The sequence below is a fragment of the Halyomorpha halys genome, unplaced genomic scaffold (assembly GCF_000696795.3).
Source record: "Halyomorpha halys isolate HHAL.00 unplaced genomic scaffold, Hhal_1.1 Scaffold582.1, whole genome shotgun sequence".
Taxonomy (NCBI): Eukaryota; Metazoa; Arthropoda; class Insecta; order Hemiptera; family Pentatomidae; genus Halyomorpha; species Halyomorpha halys.
In genome coordinates, this window is record NW_027115659.1 from 380,582 (window position 1) to 407,860 (window position 27,279).

General features: G+C 29.8%; 1 protein-coding gene across 3 annotated transcripts in view; it reads right to left on the bottom strand.

Annotated features, from left to right (window-relative positions):
* Positions 1 to 27,279, bottom strand: part of Dark (Death-associated APAF1-related killer) — a 36,874-nt gene extending 9,595 nt beyond the window's left edge. The window contains exons 1-18 of one of the 3 annotated variants that reach the window (XM_014426539.2): positions 27,194 to 27,279; positions 26,975 to 27,125; positions 26,539 to 26,763; positions 25,656 to 25,793; positions 24,094 to 24,233; positions 22,914 to 23,073; positions 16,686 to 16,797; positions 16,302 to 16,416; positions 15,491 to 15,620; positions 15,223 to 15,396; positions 13,898 to 14,146; positions 13,575 to 13,762; positions 11,838 to 11,967; positions 9,159 to 9,318; positions 5,834 to 6,021; positions 4,942 to 5,134; positions 2,307 to 2,526; positions 1,354 to 1,525 (exon numbers count right to left, since the gene is read on the bottom strand). In XM_014426539.2, the coding sequence (XP_014282025.1) occupies positions 1,354 to 1,525; positions 2,307 to 2,526; positions 4,942 to 5,134; positions 5,834 to 6,021; positions 9,159 to 9,318; positions 11,838 to 11,967; positions 13,575 to 13,762; positions 13,898 to 14,146; positions 15,223 to 15,396; positions 15,491 to 15,620; positions 16,302 to 16,416; positions 16,686 to 16,797; positions 22,914 to 23,073; positions 24,094 to 24,233; positions 25,656 to 25,793; positions 26,539 to 26,763; positions 26,975 to 27,103 (2,823 nt within the window). In that variant the 5' untranslated portion in view covers positions 27,104 to 27,125; positions 27,194 to 27,279. Of the gene's footprint in view, positions 1 to 1,353; positions 1,526 to 2,306; positions 2,527 to 4,941; positions 5,135 to 5,833; positions 6,022 to 9,158; positions 9,319 to 11,837; positions 11,968 to 13,574; positions 13,763 to 13,897; positions 14,147 to 15,222; positions 15,397 to 15,490; positions 15,621 to 16,301; positions 16,417 to 16,685; positions 16,798 to 22,913; positions 23,074 to 24,093; positions 24,234 to 25,655; positions 25,794 to 26,538; positions 26,764 to 26,974 lie in introns of all 3 variants that reach the window. The other 2 variants (XM_067052655.1, XM_014426538.3) reach the window with 2 other exon arrangements.

Sequence of the window (27,279 nt, forward strand, 5' to 3'; positions counted from 1 at the left end):
TGATACTATTTTACGTTTTCCTTCCTTTTATTTTTATGTAATTTCTTATCACTTTATTTTTACATAATATTTATCCTAGCTTAAATTGCCTTATTGTATCGTATTGTTGTAATATTCTCAGTTTTTTTTTTTGTATCTTTTTAACCCAACAAAGTGGGGCGAAACGTCGGAAAATAAATAGTCGTAAACTATTTTTGTTTCTCTTTTGACCGCAACCCTGACCATCTTCTTATATATTGATTTTTATTATGTATTTTCTTAATACAAATTAATTAATAAACAACAACAGGTAATTACTCAAAATTCCAAATATAACTGTCACAAGTTGTTATAATTGAACATTTTATCTAATGTTCATCAACAAAAATCAAAATTATTTCTTAATTCTTCACTAATGTTTACAGAAATTTTTAGTAAATCATGATATAAAATAAAAGCTTGTTTTCTAACTTGTCTCTGTTTAACAGAAAATTCGAGGTTCCTCTGGGGAGGAGAATAACACCTTGACTGCGGTTTACAACACATTATCACTAAGCCGTTGTAGCTTGAGAGGATGTATGATGATAAACTATCATTAAGAGAGGTCACTTTTCTAGCTTGCTTTTGGAGTGAAGAGAGCTCTATCTAGCATCTCCTTTTCATTTTGGATTGCCTCAAACTATGTTTAGTACTGTCTTAGCTTCCACCAGCTATGATCTCTAGGATATTTTACACTAATTCAATTTTTTTTATTTTATTGAATTCATTCCAACTTATTTTTTTAAGTATATACATTTATTTACTTTTGTATTATTTTATTCTACACACTTTCATTGACATTTTTTACAAGTTCAAAAGCTTTTTTTAATTACTTTTATTTTTTAAAAATTGCTTTAGATTATTTCACGTTGTCTAAATGTTTATAGAAAATATGGTGATAAACAACTTTCTAGAGTCCTTATTTAGTGATTTAGTTTAAAAAAAACAAAAAAAAAAAAACGCAAAATATTCATTTATCATCAAATTACAAACACAAATTCAGTGGCATAAGCGGGTGACAACTATTGGCACCATGGTTGAAAAACAGGTATTTAAACTTTATTTGGCCAAATATTACATTTTGTACATTATATAATGCTTACTTAAATTAAAAGAAAAGAATATATATATAAAATGTTTTTAAGTGGCTATTATGTTTCCAAGGGAGCCCCCACGTGAGGTCAGGGTGTTCAACTTAGTAAGCAATTAGTCAAAAGATTGATTAGGGAGACCCATGAACCGCACTTTGAGAAACATTTATTTAATACATACACATGTGACTACTTTTGTTTTTGTTTTTAATGATAGAATACTTTAAAGAAAAATACAACAAACCTCAATATTTTCTTTCGAATGATCCATTTTTATTAGTATTGGTTCATTACCAAGTTTCCACTTGATTGAGGTCAATGGAGATGGTAATCCATCAAGAGGATTTAAGTATAAATAACCATTAGAATAACCCAAAAGTATTGCTTTATCATTTACACAAACACTGTTTAGTTGTCTGGAAAAAAAAAAAATTAGTAACAAAATAAGACGAAGTGTTGCTATTGATGTGTATTTATCTGTATACATTTATATGTATATTGTAGAGATATTTTTATATCTACAGAGCTGGTATGAGTATTAAAAATGCAAATTATTTCCATTAATAATATATAGACATTATGTTAGACACATAAATGTTAACAAGAAAATATTATGGAAAATTATGTCATAATTATGTAAGATATTAAGACATTGTAAGGTTGGAAAGATGTAATTATTATCATTTGTGATTTTAGACACTAAAATAATTTTCATTTTAATTTAAATACGTAAATTAGTCAATGTTATAGTTATAGGAAGTCCAATGCTAACCTCAATAGAAACAAATGACAATAACATTGTGTCTATGCAAACTACAAATGCATATAACATTGAAATGCTCCAATTAAACTGAGGATTGTTGAATTTAAGTTCAGAATGTTATGGTTTAAATAGAACTTCATATATTAGAGGAGAAATAAATTTTAAAAACATTCAGTAGTAAACCAATCAAGGTGTTTGATAAGACACTGGATCTAACTCAGGAAAGGAAACAGTTCAATGTTACTCTGACTTTTGAGATGGTGACCTCGTTAGCAATGTGCCCTTTAACTAGTAACTGTTTCGAAGCCATTTTGGATTTTGTGTTAGTTATGTAAACATAACCATGACACATCAATGTTAGGTCCTACATTAAAGTGATTTTTTCTAATATAAAAAAAAATTACCCTAAATAAATAAATATATATATAAAATACCCTGACATATGAGGAACATAGTAAACAACAGAACCAGTGAAAAAATGGAAAACATATAACTCTCCAGACTCAGTAGTAGTAGCAATATGAGTTCCAACACTGTGTAATTGTTTAAAAGAAACAGAAGGAACAGGGGCACAGGGATAATCGTTGTTAGCTTTTTGTGAATACAGAGTCAATCTATCCTTAGTCAATATTACTAGCCCTCCTCCAAGTGTCACTGAAATTAAAAAAATATATATAAATAAACTAAGTAAAAAGTATAGTTACAATGAAAAAGTTTTAGATTAAACAAAAGTTTGTTTTAAAAATATGATGAAACCCCTCATATCAGTAAGTTCCCTGCTTCTAAGGATAAATAGGTTAAAGGATAAATAGGTTGATAACTGGGGATGAAAAGTGAGTCCTGTACAATAATATTGTGGGGAAAAGGTTCTGGGGAAAATGAAGTGACCTGCCGTTAACGACTCCAAAAGTAGGATTATATCCAAAAAAGGTTATGCTGTGCATTATGGTGGTATTGGAAAGGTGTCCTTGATTTTGAGCTCCTCTCGCCCAACCAGACCATTAATTCTGCAGTAACTGTGCCCAGTTGGAACAATTAAAAGCAGCGGCTGAGCAAAAGCGTCCAGCATTGGCTAATTGCAAAGGCATAGTTTTCCATCACAATAACGCCTCTCATGTCTTTGCAGACTCGGTATAAATTATTGGAGTTTGGTTGGGATGTGATCCCTCACCCACCCTATTCACCAGACCTTGCCCCAACAGATTTTCACTTATTTCGGGGCCTTTAAAACTCTCTTAACGAGAAACACTTTAATTCACTTGAAGACTACAAAACACACGTGGAGTTCATTGTGTAAAAATCGAAGAAGTTCTGGTAGGACAGAATTAAAAAAGTACCTGAAAGATGGCAAGATTTAATAGATCAAAATGGGTCATATATAATTGATTAAAAATATTTACAAGAATCTGAAGTTATTATTGAAATCACCAGTAAAAAACGCTACAAACTTATTTTACAATCCGATATATTGCTACCTATGATAACAAAAATCGGATCAAAAAAGTCTTAAGTAAAATATTAGCTGGATTAAGAAAATATTCTCTTTTAAATCTGATAGCTTTAAGACCAGATACTCATTTATGTACATTTATAACATACATATGTTCACTTTAAAGAACTTGAAACATAAATGACTACTCAAAATTATAAATATTAATTTTAACAAGGAAATCCTATGTTGTACCATTCCCAACCCAACCTTCAAATCTCAGAACAAGCTTGCCAACATCTACACGTCTTAAAAATCCCATTCCTCTTAAAGAATGTTCCCATGTTGCATCTGCATAACTTTATCCTCTCCTATCTTTATCACAAAGATCGTATCACTCAGCATCAAATATTCTTTCTCTTCCCATTCAAATCTAATACCTCCAAACTCTCCTTATCCTTTAACCATTATTTTTATTTCAATAAAACTTCCATTGTACCACACCCCTGACCATGGCAAAGGACTTCTCTCTAAAAGTATTTATATCCAATCATAATCTTTTACTATTAATCAACTGACCAACAAAACGTATCCTTTGTCTATTCCAAAATATATATTTATTAAAACATCAATAGCTTTTCATCCATTCTTAATGCCAACTTTTATCTCTCCATTACATAAAAAAAATTTATAGTGATCACGGAGCAATATTTTATTTGACATATGATCACCGAGTAATATTTTATTTTACATATATGGAGGAATAATAAAAAGTAGGTCATAAAAAATCGATTTTTCTTTGAAAAATGGGGGTTGGTACGCCAATAGGCGGACAGAGGGTACACTCCCTAGTTTTATATTTATATTTTATTCATCTGTTATTAATATATAATTTTTTTTTTAAATGCTTATTGATTTATTTTTTTCTTTAGAACTCCTTATATTCTTACACATTTTTGTCCTTTTGCTGATTTTATGTTCATTTTGCCTAATTTTAATGAAGATATTCTTTGCCATCACCTTTCGTTCATCTTTATTCCTTTTAACAGCAATTTTTCAAATTTTCATTTTTACCATTATTTTATATCATCCAAGTTAAATGCTCTTTATATTAATAGTTTGACCCTTTGTTCAACAGTTATTTATGTATTCATAAGTAATTAAGTGGTTTATTCAGTATTACTTAAATATTATTTTCTACTAATAATTATTTAATTTAAACTTATTTATATACTGTTTCATATATCATCAAGTATTAGTTTTCACTTTGCTCAAACATATTTTTGTCTTGGGATGTATTGGCCTTCCAATCCTTCTTGGATAATAGGTTTATATTACAAATAGTAAATTTTAAGAAAACAAAGTTCAATTTTTTTTGGAGCTGGTTATGTATTGAAGTGTACATCTAGGTATCTCAGTTACTATTTTGATTTAGAGGTTAGAGTACCTCACACTAGCTGTATAGGCACCAACCCCCTTCATCCACATTAAAGATTCAAAACATGTTACTTAGCCCCTTCGTCCACTTACCCCTTCAATTACAACCTTTGGACTTAGGATTTAATAATGTTTGGGTTCATAAATAGTTATTAAATAAATAATCCATAATTAAATATTTAGTATTACTAACTTAAACTTACCAGGAAGTGAACGTAAAGATATAAAATCGTTATAGTTAATCTGTTGGTATTGTGCACCCGTTTCTGATAAATACAATACTATTTGATCAGAACCACCAGCAGCAACAAACTGCTCATCCAAAAAATCAAGACATCTAAATTGAGCAGAAGGAGAACACTTAATTTCCCATTTTTGTTTACCAGATATCCAAACCTGTAAGTAATATCACAGCGTTTATTAGATCTTTGAGGAAGATTAGATAATATTGATAATTACTAAGCATTATTATTCTAGAAAAGGGGAGAGGGATATGCTAGCCAAAAGCAAAATAGTAACATACATTAAAATACTTATAAACAAAAAAAAATCTTTTCTTTCCTGACTGAGGGTATGCTGAACTGTAACTGAACCCCAGGAAGACTCTCATAATAAAAAAATATGAATTATTAAAACTGAAAGTGGAAGAAAAATTGGAAAACAGGGAAGATAACTAAACCACATTAGCAAACTTATATAAATAAATCTTTATCATCAAACATGATTCTTTAAGAATTTTGTTCAAATCTAATGGTAATAGCAATATTTAATTGAATGAAAAATAAGTTTTAATCAATTTATATCAGCAAACACATCTTTTAAACAAGAGATGACACATACATAAGATTTAACTGCCACAATAATTTGTTAGTGAAGAAAGTTTTTATATGCATTAAAAAGATATAAATTTTTTATTTATATTAGAAAGGCATAAAGTATAAATTTCATTTTACTTTTTTTATTTCACAACTACAGGATACCTTATTGGTATCATAGAATTATTATTTTAATACATATTTCTAATTTAATGTCAATATTTTTTTTTTTTTATTAAAGAGTGATTAAAAGAAATATAATTGTAAACAGTATCCTTACACTGATATTAGTGGGCCCCAAACTGGCAATGATTGAAGAATCCTTTTTTGAAAAAACACTCCACAATACAGGGTAGGGGGGTTTAAGTACATATAAAGCATTACTTTTACCAACTTCGTTGGTCAGAGTATTATTAAATAAATTCATGAAGTATAACTGTCTTTCTGTTGGAGAAGGACTTCTGTCACCTTAAACAAAAAAACAAATTAAGAATAAACATGAGAACATATAATATATACTCTGTACGCTCACCTTTATATCCATATAATTATAAAATCATCTTATATATATATGATTTAGTACTGTGGATCCCTTTTCCATCTATCAAGATTGATAGATTTAAATAAAAAAGGTGCCAAAGGAAAGAGGATTTCATGAACGAGTGACAAATCCTTATTTCAGTAATTAAAACTAAAAAAAAATGATTTTAAAATTTAAGTGGTTACAAAATTCTGAAAGTGGTAAATAAGCGGGTCGAGGTAGTACTAACTGGGTTTTAAAGACTTCAATTAGAATGATACATTCCTATATCCACAAAATCTTGGTCCTGTGTTTCATTTTCAAGATAAATTACCACTTTTGAGGTAATAGGGCAGAGCCACCCTAATTCTAACACAGTTTCAATGGGATTCTTGAGGCAATTTCCATCAAAACAAGCCGATTTACAGGAGAAAAAAAAATTTCTCATGTCAACAATTTTGAATCTAAATTGCTGTTTTTTTTAAAAAAAAAAAAAAACATAAAGTACATGAGGCAATGCAGAATCAGGATGGTTTTCCATTTTCAGCGTAATCTAATTAGTACCCATGCAGAGGGCTGTCCTGCAGGTTAATCAACTTTTTTCCTTTCTTAGTAATGGCTTTATAGCCACCCACTGAGTTATGGTAGTGTACTTCCCCTTTCACAATGTCATCATTACTTGAATTTCTTTCTAAATAATTTGGTGGCATTTGGTCACCGAAAAACTTAAAATGCCATTTTTTAACATTTCAGAACAAGATCATCCACTGCTGTTTTCTAATAAAAAAACTTTGCCTGCCAGGGTAATTGTTGCTCCCTGTTTTGAGAAGAGCTCTATGTAATTATCGGGCTACACAATCGTGTTTTTCTTGCAAATAACTTTTTTGATACGTCCAAAAATGCAATCTGAGAGTAAATAACAGAGACCCATTATTGGGAGATAATTTTTGATTCTTCAAAATGGGAATTCCCTAAATTCCCAGAGAGCCAGAGCCCTAATATACAGATCATGGTGGTATACTTGTTCTGCCCCATGTAACCATATCTAATTTAACCCCCATGAAAGCACACCTAATTTTCTAAACTGTAGAGGATATTTTTCCATGTTGAACAAAAAATCATAGACAGCTAAAGCTACTTCGTTAAACCCCCTTTAATGTTTATTCTCATTCCAATGAAAAAAAAAAAGAAAACATTTTCGCTAGTTTATGGAACTTTAGAGTGCCCTTCTGGTGGGAGTAATTAACCGATTGATCAGGCACTCAAAGAAGGAACTGTTTTTTCTGACAGTCGAAGGAAAATGTATACATGGTACAGCCCTTTTGTTTTAGTTACTGGATAAACACTTTGGCCTTCATGTTGTGCACATTATTCTCTGTGGTCAAAGCAATTTTTGAAATAGCATTGTTACATCGTTTAATGCATTCTCTAAGGAACAACCACATAGAACATTGATCTGTACTGGGAGAGAGTGATACGATATTGAATGTGGTTCGAAAGATTTTACAAATAAAAAATACTTTATCACTTTCAAGGCTCTGTTGAGTAAATCCGTTTTTTTGAGTAGATCTGTGATTCCAGGATGTTCATGCACACTTGAAATGTAAGAGAGACGAGCCACAGGATTCTGTTTTGGATACAGATTACTGTGCTGTACTTGAATGCAGTTCTAACTTTTAACCAAGGCTATTTTTACTAAATGAGCTGAGGTACCTCCTTAGCAGTGTAGTGTCGGCAATATTGCCGGTAATGACTACGGAATGAGCAGGTTGACATTTATTTTTTGTAACTCCTATATATATATAAAATAAATAAATAAAAGAAGAAATAAAACTCAGCCCTCCCACTTGGGTTAGAATAAGTTGGTTATCTATAGGATAACTCCTTCCCCATGTCAGAAATGGCCAGGTAGGGGGTAAATGTTTGAATTGAAATAAAGGAGATTTGGGACCAAATGACAGAGGAGCAACTGGGTTTCAGGAGTGGTAGATCTTGTAATGATCATACAAGTATTGTTACCCTCACCCAACTTGTACAGGAAGGATGACCTATGACCTTACTTTTGTTGACTTACAGATATTTAATAAGCATATGAAAGCTGTTCCTTTTAAGCAACTCTGGGAGGTGCTCAAATTGGCAAAAATAAGTAAAGGTTTTCTAAAAGCTATGACAAGTTTATATTATGGGAGCAGAGTCAAGATTAAAGATTGGAAGGAAATTTAAGGAGGCTATACCAATCACAATATGTCTGAAGTAGGGATGTTGGCTATTCTCAATGCTTTTTAATATCTATAAAGAACAAAATCTGTAATTGTGGAAACACAGATGCTGAAAAATGGGCATTGAGGTGGGTGATGATATACTGTTTATCCTTCAATTCTGAGGCTAGTCTAAGGAAAAATCAAAAGCAAGTGGGGATGTCAGTTGCTAAACTTATGAAGGTTAGCTTGTATCATCAGTTAATCACTTATTCTCAAACAAAATTAGAAATACTTATGGAAACTGGTTTCAAACATTCCATACAAAATAATTATTGATTATATACACAATATGAAAGAACAAACATGAAATAAATTAGAAATACTGTAAGGTAGACAACTAATGAGAACTACTGGCATCTTGGATGCCTTGTATTTTAAAAATATTTCTGTGAATGGGGTGATAGTATTATGTTAGGCTTCTGGAGTTAAAACCAAATTCCGAGTGCTAAGAGAGAAAAGTTAAGGTGTGTGGAGATGCTAGTTGCTAGATGTTTATATAATTTTGTTACTTATTCTAAAACAAAATGGAAATATAAAAACTATTTTTCCAAATTTTCAATTCAGTTAATTGAAATCTACAGACCGTACATTACATGTGGAGTAATTTTTTTAGAGAGAGCATTATTTCTACCAAACAGACCTAGATGGACTGAGATGTGAAACAAAATTGGTCAACACAAGTTTTCAAAATGAGGTGGATGAGACAAAAATACAGTTCGGGACACCAAGTCCTTGTGAGTGGTAAGCCTAACAATAGAAATGAATTTTCTCCTTTAAAATAATAAATATTTTTTAAAATAATAAATACAAATTAAAAAAATTACCCTGAGAAGACTCTCCATTTTCCAAAGACCATACCCGGATGGTATTATCCATTGAGGAAGAAAGCAGTAATGTTTTACAGCTTGATACATCAAGGCTTGTAATCTTATTTGTGTGACCAATGTATTCTTTCAAAACACCCTTAGCTCTAATATTATAAAGCTGAAAAGTAAACAAAGTTTTACAATTGAATAAATCATCTTATAATTAAGGGTTACTGGGAGAATTTCAATATAATTGAGTAAGAGTAATGAAAATTATCTTCCATATTTAAATCCCATTAATTAAAAATTACTCATGAATGACATTTCGAGACTATTGCCCTGTCATGAGGTATACTTTCATTGCCAAATCTCGTAACAATGGAATTAAAAATAGACACTCCTTATTTTATATACATTAACTCAGATTTTAATAACTAAGACAACATTACATACCATTGGATTTTAATTGTTGGACTAAATGGAGAGAGATCCTAATAATAGTAAAAAGTAACAATGAAAATATACCTCATGATGGGGTGATGGTCCCGAGATATTTAGAGTGATTTTTAATCAAAAGAATTTAAATATAGTAGATAATTTTTCACAACACCTAACTGAATAAATGGTAGTTTGGATAAAATCTTTCTCTTGCTTTTTATACTAGAGATCCAAGAGGTAGATCACCCTGCTCTGAATGTATGGCCAGTGATTTATTAAAACATGTGGTAACACTAAACTGAATCATTGGACAAAGTGACACATAAAATATTTCTAACAGAGGCATGAGTTAAGTGTACTTATATTACTAAAAAGAGAATTGGTGCATTTTTTAAAATACTGTAATTAAAAATAAATGTAATTTATAAAGTTTATTTATTCAATTTAGAAAACAATAGAAATTTATATTTAGGTCAGCAATATAAATTGAAATAGGAAATAAGCTAAAAGCATGTCTCATGGATGTGACTGTTTCAATATTATTAAGCAGTTGAGACAACAGTAATCTTAGCAAAAGGTGGAAATGTATTAGTGCCTGGATAATCCTAACACATGTGAAGAAGCTCAACCTCATTTGTTTCTTGAGTATCAGGAAAGATTACTATATCGATTTGACTGAGCCTGAAATATATAGAAAATATAGAGGCTGATGTGATGATGAACTAATATGGAGGTTGAGTTTTTGGGATTTCAGCCATGATCTGGAACCTAATTATTTCTCTATATGCATATAGCCATCCCAAAAACATCAACTATGATGGTCAACTTCATAGTAGTTAAAAAGTGTTACAGTAAATGTCTTTGCAATCATCATCAACAACTAATATGAATCATTAACAACTACACAGGTAAATTTCTGTTAATACATAAAAAAAAAAAAAGAAAAAGAATAGTTCATTCTTTCACACACAAAGGTTTGAATAACTATTATGTTATGTTGAATAAAAATGTTTGTCTAAGGCCCCTTGCGCACAATACATTTTTTGCACATGCCTGGTTTCCTGCCAGGAGTTTGATCTGGCAGAACATTTACATACCAATCGGATTTCTACCTGCTAGTTGACTACTGTGTCTTTTAAACTTTGTAGTCTTCTAGTTACCACAATCAATAAAAGCTGCCTAATTACAATGTGGTTTTATTACCATTATATACAGGATTAACATGATAATCGTTGTTACTAGAGTATAAAAATAAGAGGTGAAAAGGACATCTTGACTCTGTTTCATCAATTAAAAGCAGATGAAAACAAGTTTTTCACCAACTTTATGATAAGAGAAGACACCATATACGATAAGAGAATGGAAATAACTTTAATGCTTCAAAAATATATAAGTATTAAAAGTAAACTTCAATTCCAGTTATTTGGGTGCTTTATTGATTGATTATAAAATCTAGAAAAAAAATTTAACGCATTATTTGTTACAAAATTACTAAGTGCTTATGAGATTGTTAAGCTTATTTGTATTATGTGATAATAAAGCAATTTCAAAAAATGACTTAGCAAGCTAAATAAACAAACAAATTGAAATCATAATTATATCAAGACAAGTACAAATTACAGTTTCAATGAAATAAATCAATTAAAAAATTCTCAGACATATTTAGGATATATTTAAAGAAATAAATTAAAATATTTATATGGTAACTATTTAAAAATCAGTTAAAAAAAAGAATATTCTGAAAAATAGAATAATTGAATGTCAATATTTCACTACAGTGGACCCACATTATAACAAGACTCATATCACAAATTTGGATATAACAAGGATCTAGTCCTGGTTTCATACTTTGAACAGCCTTAAAATAAAGTGCAATAGAAGAAATTAAGTACATGAATATGTAAACCTCTATTGATCTCAATTTGCAACTGAATGTAAACAAACTTTTTTTCTAGGCTCATTATTTTCCAACCTGGTAAAATTCTTAGCATCTGCAAGGGTCCTAAGCTAAGGAAAATGTCATAAAATCATGAACAAGTTTTATCAACCAGAATTTTTCAAGGATGTAATTTTTGTTTTATATCAACTTCAAAGATCATTTATAAATAAATGATATTAAGCAAAATGTTGGCATATCAATCAAAATTAAAGAATAGTAAAATTAAGGGTTGCAGATCAATAATTTATCAATATGGCTTAAAATAGTTTCTGAAATTTGAATAAACAAGAATATATTTAAAGAACAAAACAAAAAAACACCTTTAAAGATTTTCCATTATGCCCAACAGCAACAATAACTTCATTTGTGGTTCTTCCGAAACAAACAATTTTTATTTCTTCATCTATTTCTAGAGTATCGGGTAAGATTACTCTATCAACTGGACTCAGCCTGAAATGTAATAGATATAACTAGTTTCATGTGGGGCCCTGGCTTTTTAATATATTTGTAGCAGTCTTAAGACAAATTTTATTTTTAATAAATTAACTTTATTAAATTATATGAATATAATTTATAAATAACTTAATTATCACATTAAACAAAGTGAGTACACACTAAGCAAACACATGCACAAACTGAGTATAACAAGTTACCAACCTTTCAATAAACATATATCAAATATGTATTAGATAAAAATAATAACATAATTAATTTCTTAGTTAATAGAAAAAAATATTAGATCAATTTTCCACAATAGTGAAAACTGATTTCATGGAAACCACATTGAAAAAATATACCAATGGAATGGCAGATTAAATTGATATTGTACCATAGGATCCCAGAACCTGAGTCATGTGCAAAATTAAGCTATTGCTACTACTTTTGGCGCTAATCTGTTTAAATATTTATTTTTTATTTATTATATAACATTATTTATGTTTTTTAAAATAAATAATTTAAATTCTATCGATTATAGTCTCAAAACCTTTTATTCCTAAGTCCGATGTTTCGGCCAATCCGCCCAACTTCAGGGACAATCTACCACAAAACAGCTTTTATTACATGTATGATCCAACAACCATTTCAAAATACTTAACATTATTATTTATAATTTACCTTACCTTAATACAACAAAAAGCTGTTTTGTGGTAGAGTGTCCCTGAAGATGGCCGGATTGGCCGAAACGTCGGACTTAGGAATAAAAGGTTTTGAGACTATAATCGATAGAATTTAAATTATTTATTTTAAAAAAATTTACCAGTCTCAAGAAAATATTAAGATTATAAATTTAATTATTTATGTTTTAAATCAGAACAATAAACAATTTTTTATAATTGAAGGGATTAGTGAATGAAGGAACTATGTAACATTTATTTATTTTTTGAATCCTTAGTTCGGATGAAGAGGGATAGGATCTAGCTAGTGCTACTAGATAGGCAGATAGATTTTTAGGTTAGAGTACCTCTCAGTGTGATGTACTCAAACTTAAAATTTCAAATAATAACTGATTAACCTAGATATAGAAGGGGCTATGTACACTTCAAAACATAACAAGCTCAAAAAAAAAAAAATTGAACTTTGTTTTCTTAAAATTTACAATTTGTAACATAAACCTTTCATCCACCCACCCCTTCAATTCATTTTAGTAGTTCTTTATTCGCGAATTCCCAGACTGTTTTTCTGAGGCCTCAACAACAGTGTTACTGCAATTAGAAACAATAACATGTGGGTGCCTGAATGAACCATAAGTCAAAATAGTTTTTTTTTAAAACAACCATTAAATTATTTATAACATAATAATAAAACTGTAAGTTCAGACTCAAGAAGCACTCTCAGGTGAACTAAAATCACCAGAGCTGCCGAAGGAAGCTGATAAAAAATGTAATGTTGCCCAGAAAGTGTTTTCTTAATCATCACCTCTGAAAGACTCAAAAGTGTTGGTTGGCTTTAATTTTATCTCTGTTATTTATATATTTTTGTGCAATATACATTTTTGTGTATTTTTCAGATATATTTGCAAAGTTTATAAACTAACATATTGATCAAATAATACATACGGGGAGGAGTGTAAATAAAGTTCTTTGCATTTCTTGCTCTTGGCTAAATGAACAGCCGCCACATGGACACTGGAAGTCGTCGGTTCTTGAAGGGCAGCTTGAATTATGGCAATGCCGTTCGCTATTGAAACTCCATGATATTCGATAAACGTACTGAATTCTTCAGCCTTTTTTTTTAATTCCTCATTCTATATATATATACATAAAAAAAAAATTATAAACCCTTTAGTTATAATCCTGTTTGAATGAAGTATGGAGAATTGGTATTTTTTAAAAATTAATTAATCAATATTAAGAATACTAAAAAAGTTGAATATTTTTACTTGACTTGTAATTAATCCTTTATATGTTTTGTAATCTTGAATTAAATCTGCCGGGCCACACACTCGGAGTTTAGCTTCTAGAAAAGGAAGATCAAAGTAGAGGCTTTTGAAAAGGTCATGAAAAGCACCTCCTGCCTTTCTTAAATGATATCCAATGTAATAAAAAATGTAATTATCATTTTTAGGTAAATTAGACCATATTTCTTTACATTCAGCCTTGTAATTCAAAATGAAATTTTTATGGAGTTCCTAAAAAATATTAATTAATAAAGTATAGAAGAAATGGTTATTTCAAGAAAATTTGTCTATCAAACAAAGATGAGATGAGATATTTTTATTGCATTAACATACATATAATGAGGTATAGGAAAAATTTCATTCTAATAAATTGTAAGTGGGATATAACAAATAATTTCAGCTTAGAAGGTTCTATTGTAAAAATATTAGAAAAATTACAAAAACTGTAAAGAAATAATAAAAATTATATAAAAAAAAAATAATAAAAATAACTTTTAAGAAGTTTAGTGATTGTATTATTTTAAACCCTTGAATATATTTTACATACATAATTACTAAAAAATTATACTCATTATAATTATTTAATTACTCATTCACCAATACAACCACCCAAAAAATTGTACAAGATGGTCATCGCTTAAATAGGGTTGTTTCAATATTTTTCTAAATAGAATTTCAGCCCAACAACACACTTTAAAGGTTCTATTTCATTGATCAGGAACTATAATTAATGTTCTACTCAGAGAGAAAATATTAATCCTTTTTTTTTTCCAATGAGAAGGAAAAACAAACAAACATGAACTTATTGGTGAAATCACAGCTGACTGTGCTTTGCCCTATGATTAATAAAATATTAGTGGAACAAAATACACAAATGGCAGTTCATTCAGTTATCACCATCCATTTCAGGTTTAGGAGTATTACTTGGTTAAAAGGTCTCTACATAGTTATTCAAGCTTTGAGGCTGGAAGACCAAAAATTTTAAATATCTACAACATGAGCACCTAGTATTTTTCTTGTCTTGATTTTGCTATCTTATACCTTGTTTTTTTTTCAAATCAATGAGACAAGTGTAAGTATAATCAAAGTGTACTGAGCAACACTAATCAAGTTTTTACAAGGTTTGGTTTACTCAACTTAAATATTGCTGCTTATGTATTAGTTTATTCTGTCTTAAATTTTCATTTGTAAAAAATCAATCTTAGTTACCTATCTGAATTTAATAAAAAAGATGTACAATCAATATCCAGCAAGCATAAGTCAATTTTGATAATAAACATGGAAAATATTATTGATACTTTACCAACCTGTTCTTCAGACTTGAGATGATTTTTTAGAAAATCAGAAACTAGATCATGTACACCATAAACATAACTGTCCTGCAGTTCATTCCACTTCATAACTGCGAGAGATTTTCTGACAAAATCAAACATCATTGCCTCTGCATCATATTTGTCCATTTTCCATAATATTCCTAGTACCTAAAATATAATTAATTAGTCTTCGAAGCAGAATTATTAATTTAAAACAGATATTCAGAAAGTTCACAATAACTATCAAATGTAAACATATTACCTCAGGTTTGATATTGACATCTTTGACAAACACTGCTAATTGCTGAAAAAAAATCTTATTCTCACCCAAAGATTCTATTGATTCTTTCATGGCACTGTAAAAGCTCTCTAAGTCATTAAAACTTCTTCTCCTAATGAACATGAATAATAATAATAATAATAATAAAAAAAAAAACTAGTTGTTTTTAATTTGTGAGTATATACTGGTTTCATAGTAAATAGTTTAATGATGTATATACATTAGTATTTTTATTTACATATTATTGAGCTAAGAGGCATCAGATAACAGAGCCTTTCACCCTTATGCCAATTTAATTTGTGAGGCACATTTTAAATTTCTAGTATAATTTAATTTAAGGTTGAACATTAACAACTATATTGACTTTCTGGAAAGTCTGGCAAGTTAGGAAATGCTATCCCCACTCTTCTACTCCATACTCATTCTCCCCATTTTCCTCTGTTCATCCTTTCCCAATTTACTAAGCTGTCTGAAGAATCTGTGACACAATTGAACATTTTGTAATACGTACTCGAACTTAAAAATAGTAAAATAAAGTGTTATTTATAAATGACAATTTTTTAAAGAATTAAGTCATAAAAAGTAAGGGGTAAGTCCCAGGCAGGTATTATTTATTTCTCAATACTAATAAAAATATTTCAGAGAAGGGGCACAAAAGAGCAATCCTAAATGATTCCCAACTATATAATAAATAGTGATTTACTATTACAGTCAATAATGCCTCCCTTCTAATTAATTAAGTACTATAGCAAAATGAAAATTTATTGATTTTTAAAATAGTAGTAAATCATACCTGTTTTTATTGGATAACATTTTAACATAGTGGTCCCATCGAGAGTAATCTTTCATAACACTATCTTTGTAATTTTCCAACTGACCAGCAATCAACGATATAGTCAAAGGATGGCCTAAAAGAAAATTGAAAAACTAATGAATTAAAGAGGGAGGGAATAATAATAACGAAATAGAAATTTCTATCACTTAATATTGGTACAGAAACTTTTTAAGAGCTTTTGAGCACAACAAAACAGTAATTAAGGATTAATACTAACATCCTTCATTACTTATATGAATCAAAGATAAACAATTAAAATGTTTTTTCTATAAATTAGCCAGTGAGATATTAATGAAAATATAAATGAAGGTTAATAGAAAAAAAATTAAATAAAATAAAAACCTTTTGTGTACTGGTGAATATCTGAAGCTTGACTGGGCAATGCAATATCTTTAACATTTAAACTTTTTGAAAACAATTCAAGAGTTTCATGCAAACTAAATCCTTCATCAACCTATAAACAAGAAAATAAATCATCAATAAAATAATAATAATTTCTTTATGGGGCAACCCCCGTACAAATAGAGTTAGCCGTAAAGTACATAATTTAACAATCATTGTAAAAATAATTAAATTATAATAGTAACAATCATAAAAAATAAGTAATATTTGATTATTACAAAACAGTATACCCAAATGGTGAATTAAAAATCATTTATATAAGCTAATAACAAACAGTAAACCCAAACTGGGATTATCTACATTAGTCGGAATGAAAAAACAGAACAAAAACGACATTAATTACTTAGTAAAATAAAAGAAACAAAAAATTATGCATCTTATTGTGAAGATAGGTATCAGGCTTTGTGTTACATATATAAAAAGAAGTTTAAGATCTGATCATGAGGGTACAGATAAATATTCATACAACTTGGTTTGGTTAATATATCTTAGTTTCTGCATGTATCGGATTCGGTTTTCATAATACGCGGGAAAGTTTGTTAAGAAATGGAAACAATCCTCCTTTGTCATTTTAGCACAAGCAGGAAATAGCTTTTGTGGGTCTAAAATATCTTTGTACAGACCTACACTTAGAGTAATTGCATATTTACTGGATAGTCGTAGTTGGGCAATTATTCTCAAGTAAGCTATGGGGCAGCTGATTTTTAGGTAGCTTTGAAGAGTGTCTGTTTCAATGAAGACCCTACTGTACCACAGGTTACAGATTGATTCTCGTAATGACAGGAGGTCTTTATCTTTGACAGATTCCCTATATCTATCCAAGATCTCCCACATTCTAATTTTCATACCTCCCGGATCATTGAATAGTATTGGGTCAAACATTCCGAAACTCTCCAATAGTTTTCTTATCTGCGTTACCCAGTTGTATTGCAAACTCAAACAGTTGTTGCTGTCTAGCTGCAGTAGCTTTAAATAACATTGTTTCACAAAGCAAGTACAACTCATGTTAAGAATATTTAGTGACCAGGACAAAGTTTGGTTTAAAACCTGATATACCACAGGAATGGACTTCTAGTCTTACCATAAAGTGTTGGGTGTTTCGTTGTTAACACACTAGTAGCATGTATATTCTCCAATTCTTCTATATGCTTCGAGGCCTTTAGGATACAACAACATAATCAACTTGTAAAGCTTCTGCCTGGCATCCCACGAGATTATTTTTGTTTTCACACAGGTACTTAGTACCACCTCGATGCTTGAGTTGCTTTTCAATAGTATTTGCTTCATGGTACGGTTAAAGAGTCCTGATGAATTAAAAGTTAAACCAAGGTATTTATATTCAGGTACTTCTTCAACAATACTCCCCTCAAAATACATCCTTTTGCCTCTTTTGGGCCTATACCTATAAGTTTTTAACAATTTTTTTTTCTATATTAGCAGTCAAGGAATTTAATTTGCAGTATTTACTTAAAATATTTAGTTTCGATTGGACATCTCCAATCAAGACCAAATTATCTGCATAAATAAGGGTTAAAATTTCTTCATATGGCAATATTCTCATTCCATGTGCCCCATTTCTTTGAAAAACCATGTCTATATCCACAATAAATAAATAGAATAATCAGGGGCTTAATATATCTCCCTGGAAAACACCCTCAGTAATTTCTATTGGGTCACTCAATTGGTTTATACATTTTATCTGCATGGTTGCATTATTATACAAATCTTTGAGCATCCTAATGAATTTGCCACTTATTCCCACTGAGAAAAACTTGCTCCAAAGATTAGAATGCGAGAATGAATCGAACGCTCTTCGAAAATCTACAAATGCATGTTTCAATAAATTGATTTGAGGGAGAGTACTTGAGACAAAAAAAATATTGTCCAAGCAGCCTCAGCCCTACCGGAAGCCCGATTGAGATTCTGGAAGAGCATCGGTTTGTTGGCACCAGATCGATAATCTATTGTATAAAATGGAGTTAATGGATTTCATGCTGTTAGAGCAATGCATCAATAATTCTCTGGGTTATTTAAATTGCCTTTTTCATGTATCATTACAGATATAACATTGGACCATGATTTAGGAAATTTTTTATCTTTCAGTATTTTATTAAATAGCACTTCTATGTACAGAAGCCAGTTATCTGGCAAATTTTTAATGAAATCATACGTTATTTTATCGGATCTGAGAGATTTACCTAATTTACATTTTTTAAGAGAGGAGTCAATTTCAGCCCGTGTTATAGGGGTATCAAAGATAGGGTGGATTACATCAAATAAATTCAAGCTGAATATTATTTTGTTTGGGTATATCTCGCTGAAAAAGGATTCCCATTGAGTAAATACAATAGACAATAAGAGAGGATTTCTTTTAAATTTATTTATAATGGACCAACACGGGTCTCCGATGATTGTTGAATTATACTTTTGTGATAATTTCGCCTTTTATAATTAACAGTGTTAATATATAACTTTTTAGAATAAAATAAAATCTATTATATAATTGGTGTTCTGGCTGTTCACAATATAAATTGATAAGTGGACTATTTATTATTTATTTATCCTTCACCCTACCCTGCCTGCCAGGCAATACGGGTGTTCACAGCATTGTTATTGACTGTGCACACAGCTTGCTCTACTATAGATTGTCCTCTTCTGTCATGTCTGGTATAGTCTCTTGTCTCATACCCTGGGAGAAATGATTGGAGCCAGCAGCTTCCTTACACCTGGAACACAAAGGCCTTGCAGAATGGGTAGTTCTCCTTGGTCATCAGCTAAGGGAGATCACGCTCTGTCAGAATGTAGAGTCCTGTCCCCTCATCACTTAGATTCCAGGCGTGAACCAACGGTAGAGAAGTATATCCTTCTGGTAGCCCCATTTTATTTGATTTCCCTCATAAGGTTCCATTCTTCTAAAATCGCTTCTAGGAGGATTCTCTTCCATCTGTTTGAGTCTTCTCCCATTCTCTAGAAGATCTACCAGACCTTTCTTCACCCTGCGTTGGGAATAGTCTTCCTGTCCACCTATTTAATCTTTATTTATTAAGATACCTAGTTCATTTATTTAACAGATAGTTCTCTTATTGCATTCTAACATATAAAAATCCATTGAAATAACCTTCTAGTTATTTCACTACCCATAAAACTTCAAAATTAAGATTTCAGTTTAATTCAGACCACAAATAACAAAAGTAGAGAAGATAACAAGAAGTGTTAAGAAACAAGAATGTTCTAATTTGTATTTTTTTAACACATAACATTGAATTTAATCAATCAACTCTTTTACCAAACAATTTGTAATATAATGATAAATACATTTTTATTTATTAATAATACCAGTTTAACTTAGATCAGATTTACTAAATGTTTTATAATGTACAGTGGTAAATAGCAATAAATAAATATTTAAAAAAAAAAAATAATACTAAATAAACTTCAAAAAACTATATTTGGGTTAATATATTTATCTTTTGAAGCAATAAACTAATAAAATAATATAAATAGTAAATAAAGTCATAAAAAAACTGCTATTATGAAGTAAGAACTTAATTACTGAGAAATAAAAAAAGAGACAATAACATAATTGTTTTTGAATTAAAAATCACTAAATTAAAAATAATAATTCCTTACAAAGCTAGAAACTAACAATAATTCCATAAACAAAGCGATTAATTAAAAACATTTTTTCTAAATGATAATTATTGCAAGATACTCAATTACTTTACAAACATTTTGGATACTTACCAAACTTAACATGAATGCATGAAACATAATAAAATTATAATATATATTTGAATGATGCAATGATCTATCAAGTTTCAAAATAAATATGGATAATGGTTTAATTACTTTCATAATATAAGGGGTAATGAATGGATGTTCTAAAACAAATATAAATGTTAAGATCCAATTATTTCCTTCAAAGCTTTAAATGACAAATACAGAAGCTAGAAGAAAATATTAAGTTCCAAGAGTATTTTAGTAAATTTGGTGAATATTATTAATTCAATGATGATCAATATTATTATATCATATATCATCAATCAATAAAGAATATTAATTATTGGAGAAGTTTGTCAGGGAGTGCGGTCAGCAAAGAACAACATAAATAAACAAAACCATATTTATTTATTTTATGCCGACGTTTAGACCTGAGTTTCAGGTCTTCATCAGGGCTATAGAACAAAAGAGATAACGACAACATTTAGAGTAACGTACAATTGAAAAGGAATAGTATACAAACAAATTTAGAATTATACAAAATATTGAATTAAATCATAAATGATAAAAAATTGATAACTGATAATTGAATAGTACAAAATTTTTAATTGATTGATAATCGTGGAATTGTATTGTATTGTAAAACGTCGGCATAAAATAAATAAATATGGTTTTTTTTATTTTTTTTTTTGCTGCCGCCCCCCCCCCCCCGACAAACTTCTCCAATCATTAATCTACGGTCAACTATCTACACCTCAATAATGAATATTAGGGGTATTCATGATCTATGTTAAAGCGTGTTAAATGGAAAAACTCGTGTTAAATCGAAAAAAATTGCCTTCTTTTGCCGTGGTAAAACGAAATAACATTTAACATGGCTGAGAGTCTGTTACTTGGTCAGTTAAATCGAGAATGACGTCACACAATAGACTAGTTGAGATCGCCGCCATATTAGTTGTTGTGACTTTCAATACAGTTGTCAATTAGCTCATCTTCATTCTCTTCTTCACAAGTTTGAAGATCAATAAGACACTCATAAGCTAAACTTTCACACAAATTCTACTTTTCACTCACTCTAGGCATGTTTTAATTAATTACTTAAATCAAAACTGAAGTAAACAATAACATGAGGGTCTGGAAGGAAGGTTATAAACATAAAGGCTTATACAACAAGTTGCTGAGAAAATCCGCTAGGGGCTCTTATGCATTTAACGTTTAACATGACTTCAAATAGGGCTGCTCACAATCCTATAGTTATAACATTTAACATGGTAAAACATATAACATTTAACACAACATCATGAATACCCCTATTATTAAGTCACTGTTCCAAGGGTTTGATGGAATTTGCACTGGACTAGAAAGAGACCAATAAGTTTAAGTTATACAGATAAACATCTAAGTAAGTTGTTTATGTTGGAGCTAAAGGGGTACTTGGGTACACGAATAACAAACACATGTTGCAATTATTTAATACTCATTTAATATCAAATAACAGCATTTCTATATTTTATGAAAATTTATATGGGGGTGACAGTAGCAGCGTGGTAACGCATCTGTCTGCCAACCTGTAGATTGCGAGTTCAAGTCCCTGGCCCTATCCGAGATTTTTTCAAGCTTATAACTGTACAATACTCACAACCTCCCCCCCGGCATTTGTGAGGGCCGTCAGCCAATAGGTGGCACTCAAAAAAATAGGCGTGGGAGTGACGGACCCACCCCATAAAAACCATGTCAAGAAACGCGCGGTGTATTTCCTAAGTACATCGTGCGAGGCCTGTCACACCAATAAACAAACAAACAAACATGAAAATTTACTCTTTAAAATATTTATCTTAGTTAAAAATTTATTTTAAATGCTAAACAAGGTCATGGTGATGGATTTAAAATAAAATCTGTGGATTAAACAAAAATCTGATATAATATTTAAATGATTATGAACATTATCAATGATTTATAATGTTCCTATTAATCAATATTTATTTAGTATAAATAAAGCTTGCTAATTACATAGCAATGTAAGTATTCAGGTTAAAGATTTGTTGTTTGATAATAAGGTCTGTGGTAAGGTACTTTTTTTTAAAATAATAAGTGTATCCAGGAAAATAGTTCTGTGTATGCACAAGCGAAAACTTAGGGCTAACTTACAGCCAAATAGTGTTGTTTCCGTAACAAACATTTGACAAGGAAAATATGAACATGTCAAATGGTTTTTGATCAGTGAGTGGATGATAGAAAGATTTGAGGCTTTTGTTTGTAATTATCCCTTCAGTAATTGATGTAGAAGGATCTCATGATGGCATCTCTTTTCCTCATAACTCTGATTTTCAGTATTAATATACAAATATCGGAGGATAACAAGCCGGTATGATCTTTTGATAAGTTTATTCCTTAAAAAAATTTAGTTAAAACATTTATGAACATTTAATAAAGATTTTTAATAGTTACCTTAATACAATGAGCAGAAGATTCATTCTGATTTCCTATGACACCCTTATCTTCGGTGATAACAAGAAACTTTGCACCAATAGCAAAACAGTCTAGAACCATTTGATCCTTTACATCATCAAGAACAATTAGATTGTCACACAAACCTTTTTCAATCAACCTATTGGTTAAAAAAACATTGTTTAATTAGTTGTTGTTTAATCAATAACTTGATAATATATAATATACTAATAGAAGAAAAATACACTCAAAGTAATAATGGTTCTGGGATTGAACCATAGGGTGTATATTTATAGTGGAAAATATTAGTTTTACGTATGGTCATTTTGAGGGAATGAAAGGGAATATTTAGGGAGCTTAGTGATGATTCATCAAAATATTTTTAAGGAAAATTTATATTCACTAATTATGTCAAATAAATAATTAATATGGTAGTAGGCAGATAGGGCACGCACGCATATATACTAAGGGTTGATCAAATAAGAGCTTTCACATGTATCAAGAACCCATAATTGGTTCTATATTTCTTGAGCAAGCAGAATCTCCCTTTGTTTGTAAACTTCCTGCCATTTCTGGTCTGATCTTTTTTATCAAGGTAGTCCCTCTCTTAAAGGATCATAACTGGTATATACTCAGAGCACCAAAAAGCACCCTTGATAGGGTCAGTTAATTGGTACCAAGCCAGCTGAAATCAAGTAAAGACTCAAGCCTCAAATAAAATGGTCAAAAAGTGAACCAAGAGGAAAGAAACACTGCCTCTTATTCTTAATGATTAAAATAAGAACAATATAACTCCAACTGGAGTTGTACCAACCCTTTCATGGACAATACTCACTGATAGTCTGCCAAAACAAAACTAAGTGAAAAATTCCATACTGTTGGAACACAGGGAAATAACGTTATTGCTTGAATATGATATTTGAAAGAAAGACTTGCTATTAATTCAAGGAAAATTGCTACCAAGGACAGTAATGTTAATTTAGAATGATTTATACTAGAAGGTGAATACATTAAAATAAAAATTCGGTCAAGTTTTTACAAACAATCCTGGATAAAATCACAGCAGAAATATTCAAATGAATAGGATCAGAGACTAATGTAAAAAGCTAAAGCTTTATGATGAAGAGTTGGAGAGAAATGGAAAATTTAAGCAGAAATGCTGAAATGAACAAATACATACATTTTAGTAAGCTGAATAGTAGCTAAATGTGATGATGGGGAAAGTTGAACTGGATCAGGGAATCTTTCATTTAGTTGCTGCTGAAGGAATCCTAAGTCTTCTTTACCAACTTTTCCAACAGTCAACCAATACACCGAGCCCTAAAACAATAAAACCAATAATGAAAATGACATATCTCAGAATTGAAAAAAATTAGTGAAAATAAAATGGTCACCTACTTCAATAGATTAGTTTATTGTTGTAAAAATATATTTAAAATAAAAAGTTAAATAATCATTTAGCAACTCAGCATGATAGTTAATACAATACATCATAATAAAACAGCATTGATATTTAACAAAAACATAAAAAAATAAAATAAATCATCCAGCAACTTCAGAGTTCCAATAACTACTTGAATTTTAATTTAAACAAGAACTACAAAATAAATTTAACTATCTTAAATCTTTAGGTGATCCAGAATAAGCTATACTCACTTATGTTTACATGACAAATGTAATATATTATGGAATATTAGAGTATATAGAATTTAGAGATAAACCTATTAAAAATTATTCAAAAAATGGTACAAATTGAAACAAAATAGTTTCTTATTTAAATTATTATTTTTTTAAAAATTAGTATATACCAAACAGAGATGGCAGGTGTGCCTATCCTCACTAAATTCCTAAGCACAAAGACCAATATAAACATTGCTTACAGTATCTTAGCTTATATTGGTCTGATATTTATATATTTTCAATAGAGGTTTAGAGAAATTTCAACAATTTTTCTTCTATTGTTGAATCTCAAGGCCATAATAGTTATTAATAAAAAATAAGCTGTTTAGATCACCAGTCATGAGTTTATTACTTATAGTACATTGACAATTAGACTTCTAGGAAGTATTCTCAAGATTCTGTAAAGCAAAAATTATTTATTCCATGTTTTTTATCGCTGTGCTAAAACTCACTTACGACACTAATTTAAATGACAGTCCCGCTCTGCTAGATTTATTACAGTTATGATAGAATTTTGAGAATGGCTCCTATTAGCCAAAAAATTAATTGATATATTTTTCATATACTTTTTTTATTATAAATAAAATCAATCTTCTTTTGTCAGAAGATATTTAAATTTGTTTTATTTTTAGCTTTGGAAGACTGATTATTGATTTTTTCCTCTATCATAACTAACTAATGGCCAAGATGTAGGATTTGAAAAAATTTAATCAACAACCCATTTGAAACTAAATGGTGGATGGTTAAGACAAAGTCCGATGATTATTGTGGGGTGATTCATGATTCTGGTACCAAATCTCAAAAAAATCAGTACAGTAGTTTTTGAGAAAAGTCTCAGATAATGTAAAGTGTAAGGACAGATTTTTTAATCCTGCATAACTTGACACACAACCTAAAATTTGTTTTTCTTGGTTCATTGTTTAAAATAAAATTTAAGGAAAGAAAAAAGTATCCAAGCATTTCTTGTAGTGTAGAATATTGTGTATTTATGCTATTTCACATCAAATGAGATGATACTAAGAAGTCATTAAAAAATAAATGATACATTTTTCTTATACCAACCTTGAAACAAGTTTTGATCAATTCATAATCATTAAGTGCAGTAGCAGCAAGAGTAGTTTTCCCACTACCTAACATTCCATGAAGAACTATGTATTCTCCTTTTTTAAGTTTTTTAAGAGAACTTTTTAATTTGCTAAGCTGAAAAAGTATAAAAAATTAAAACTGTATATATATCCAACAATATTAAAATCTGAAAAAGTAATTTAACATCTAGGTATTTTTAACAATTCTAATGAACAATAAAACCTTTAAAATTAGATTATTAAACTTTAAACAGACTGTTTTCAATATTAGAGCTATGAACTAAAACTTCAAATTGCCACTTCCTTAAAACAATATAACCCTCTATGGGATTCCTAGCCAATATAGGATGGTAAGATGATAGTTCACTCCAAAATTCATTCACAATTTATTTTAGTAACATAAGAAGCATTAATTATTCTAAACAACAAAAAATTTCTTATAACAAAGAAAACTGCTTATTTTCAACACTTCAGAATATCTATGAAAAAAAATATTTTGAAGAGTACCAATTAAGCAGATTTATATCCAACTTAGCTTTGCTACTGAACAGACGAGAAGACTGCTTTAAATCATTAAGAATATTTTATAATAAATAATTAATATAAAAGAAATGAAAAAGCTCATAAGCAGATGACTAAAAACAAAATGGATATTACAGCATTCTTTGAATTAGAAAAGGTTCCCAAAATTCTGACTGAATGGAGGACAACAGGCAAAATATACATCAAATAGCCGAAAAAATCTTGAGGAATTATTAAGTGCAAGGATTGGTGTTTTAAGGACGAGTCCATATACCAGAAGATTACCTTCTTTCTTAGGAAAAAATTACTTCAATTGAGTTAACTAAATAAATACAAACCAAATTTGTTCTTTCGATAATCCGCTGAGGTAAATTAGGGATTCCACCAAGCATTTTAACTTTACAAAGAGGAGCAGTTCTATTGTATTTGTCAATAGTTTTGATAAGATTCTTATACAGCCATGGGTAATATATACGTAAACTTTCAATAAAAACGTCAAGTTCCTTTTTAGATTTCTTAATCATTGTGTTCAGAAAGTGTTCAATCATTTGCTGGTCATTACCCTAAAACAATCACAGAATAAAGATTAATGTAATTTCAAGTTATGAATTCAAACTTAAAAAAATTAAATGTAATTTGATCAAATACATTCTGGTAAATTGCAATTAGATCAGCACCGGGAATAGTTCCGAGTAACCAAACAATGCATCTTCATGAGAGAAACTAAAGCCAAAATGCCAGAATATGTATTAAATTGTGTAAATATCAACTTACAAGATTATTTATTGTTTCAAATTCATCTTCTGTTAGAATAGACTTGCTACCCAAGATAACATCTTCTTGTAAATCATCAATCAAGCTTTTCCAGTTATCACTGATCACTTGTCTACTTATTGAAGACATAATGTGAACTGTCCTAAAACCACTATTATTCGATGAAAAAAATAGTTATCAGCTAACTAAAATAAATATTTAACAACAATGTATCAATACATTTAACTTCTAAAATTTAAAAGAACTAATCTATGAATTCATTTCTTCCCTCCACAAATGACTAACAAGTGGTTGAAGCAGTGTAG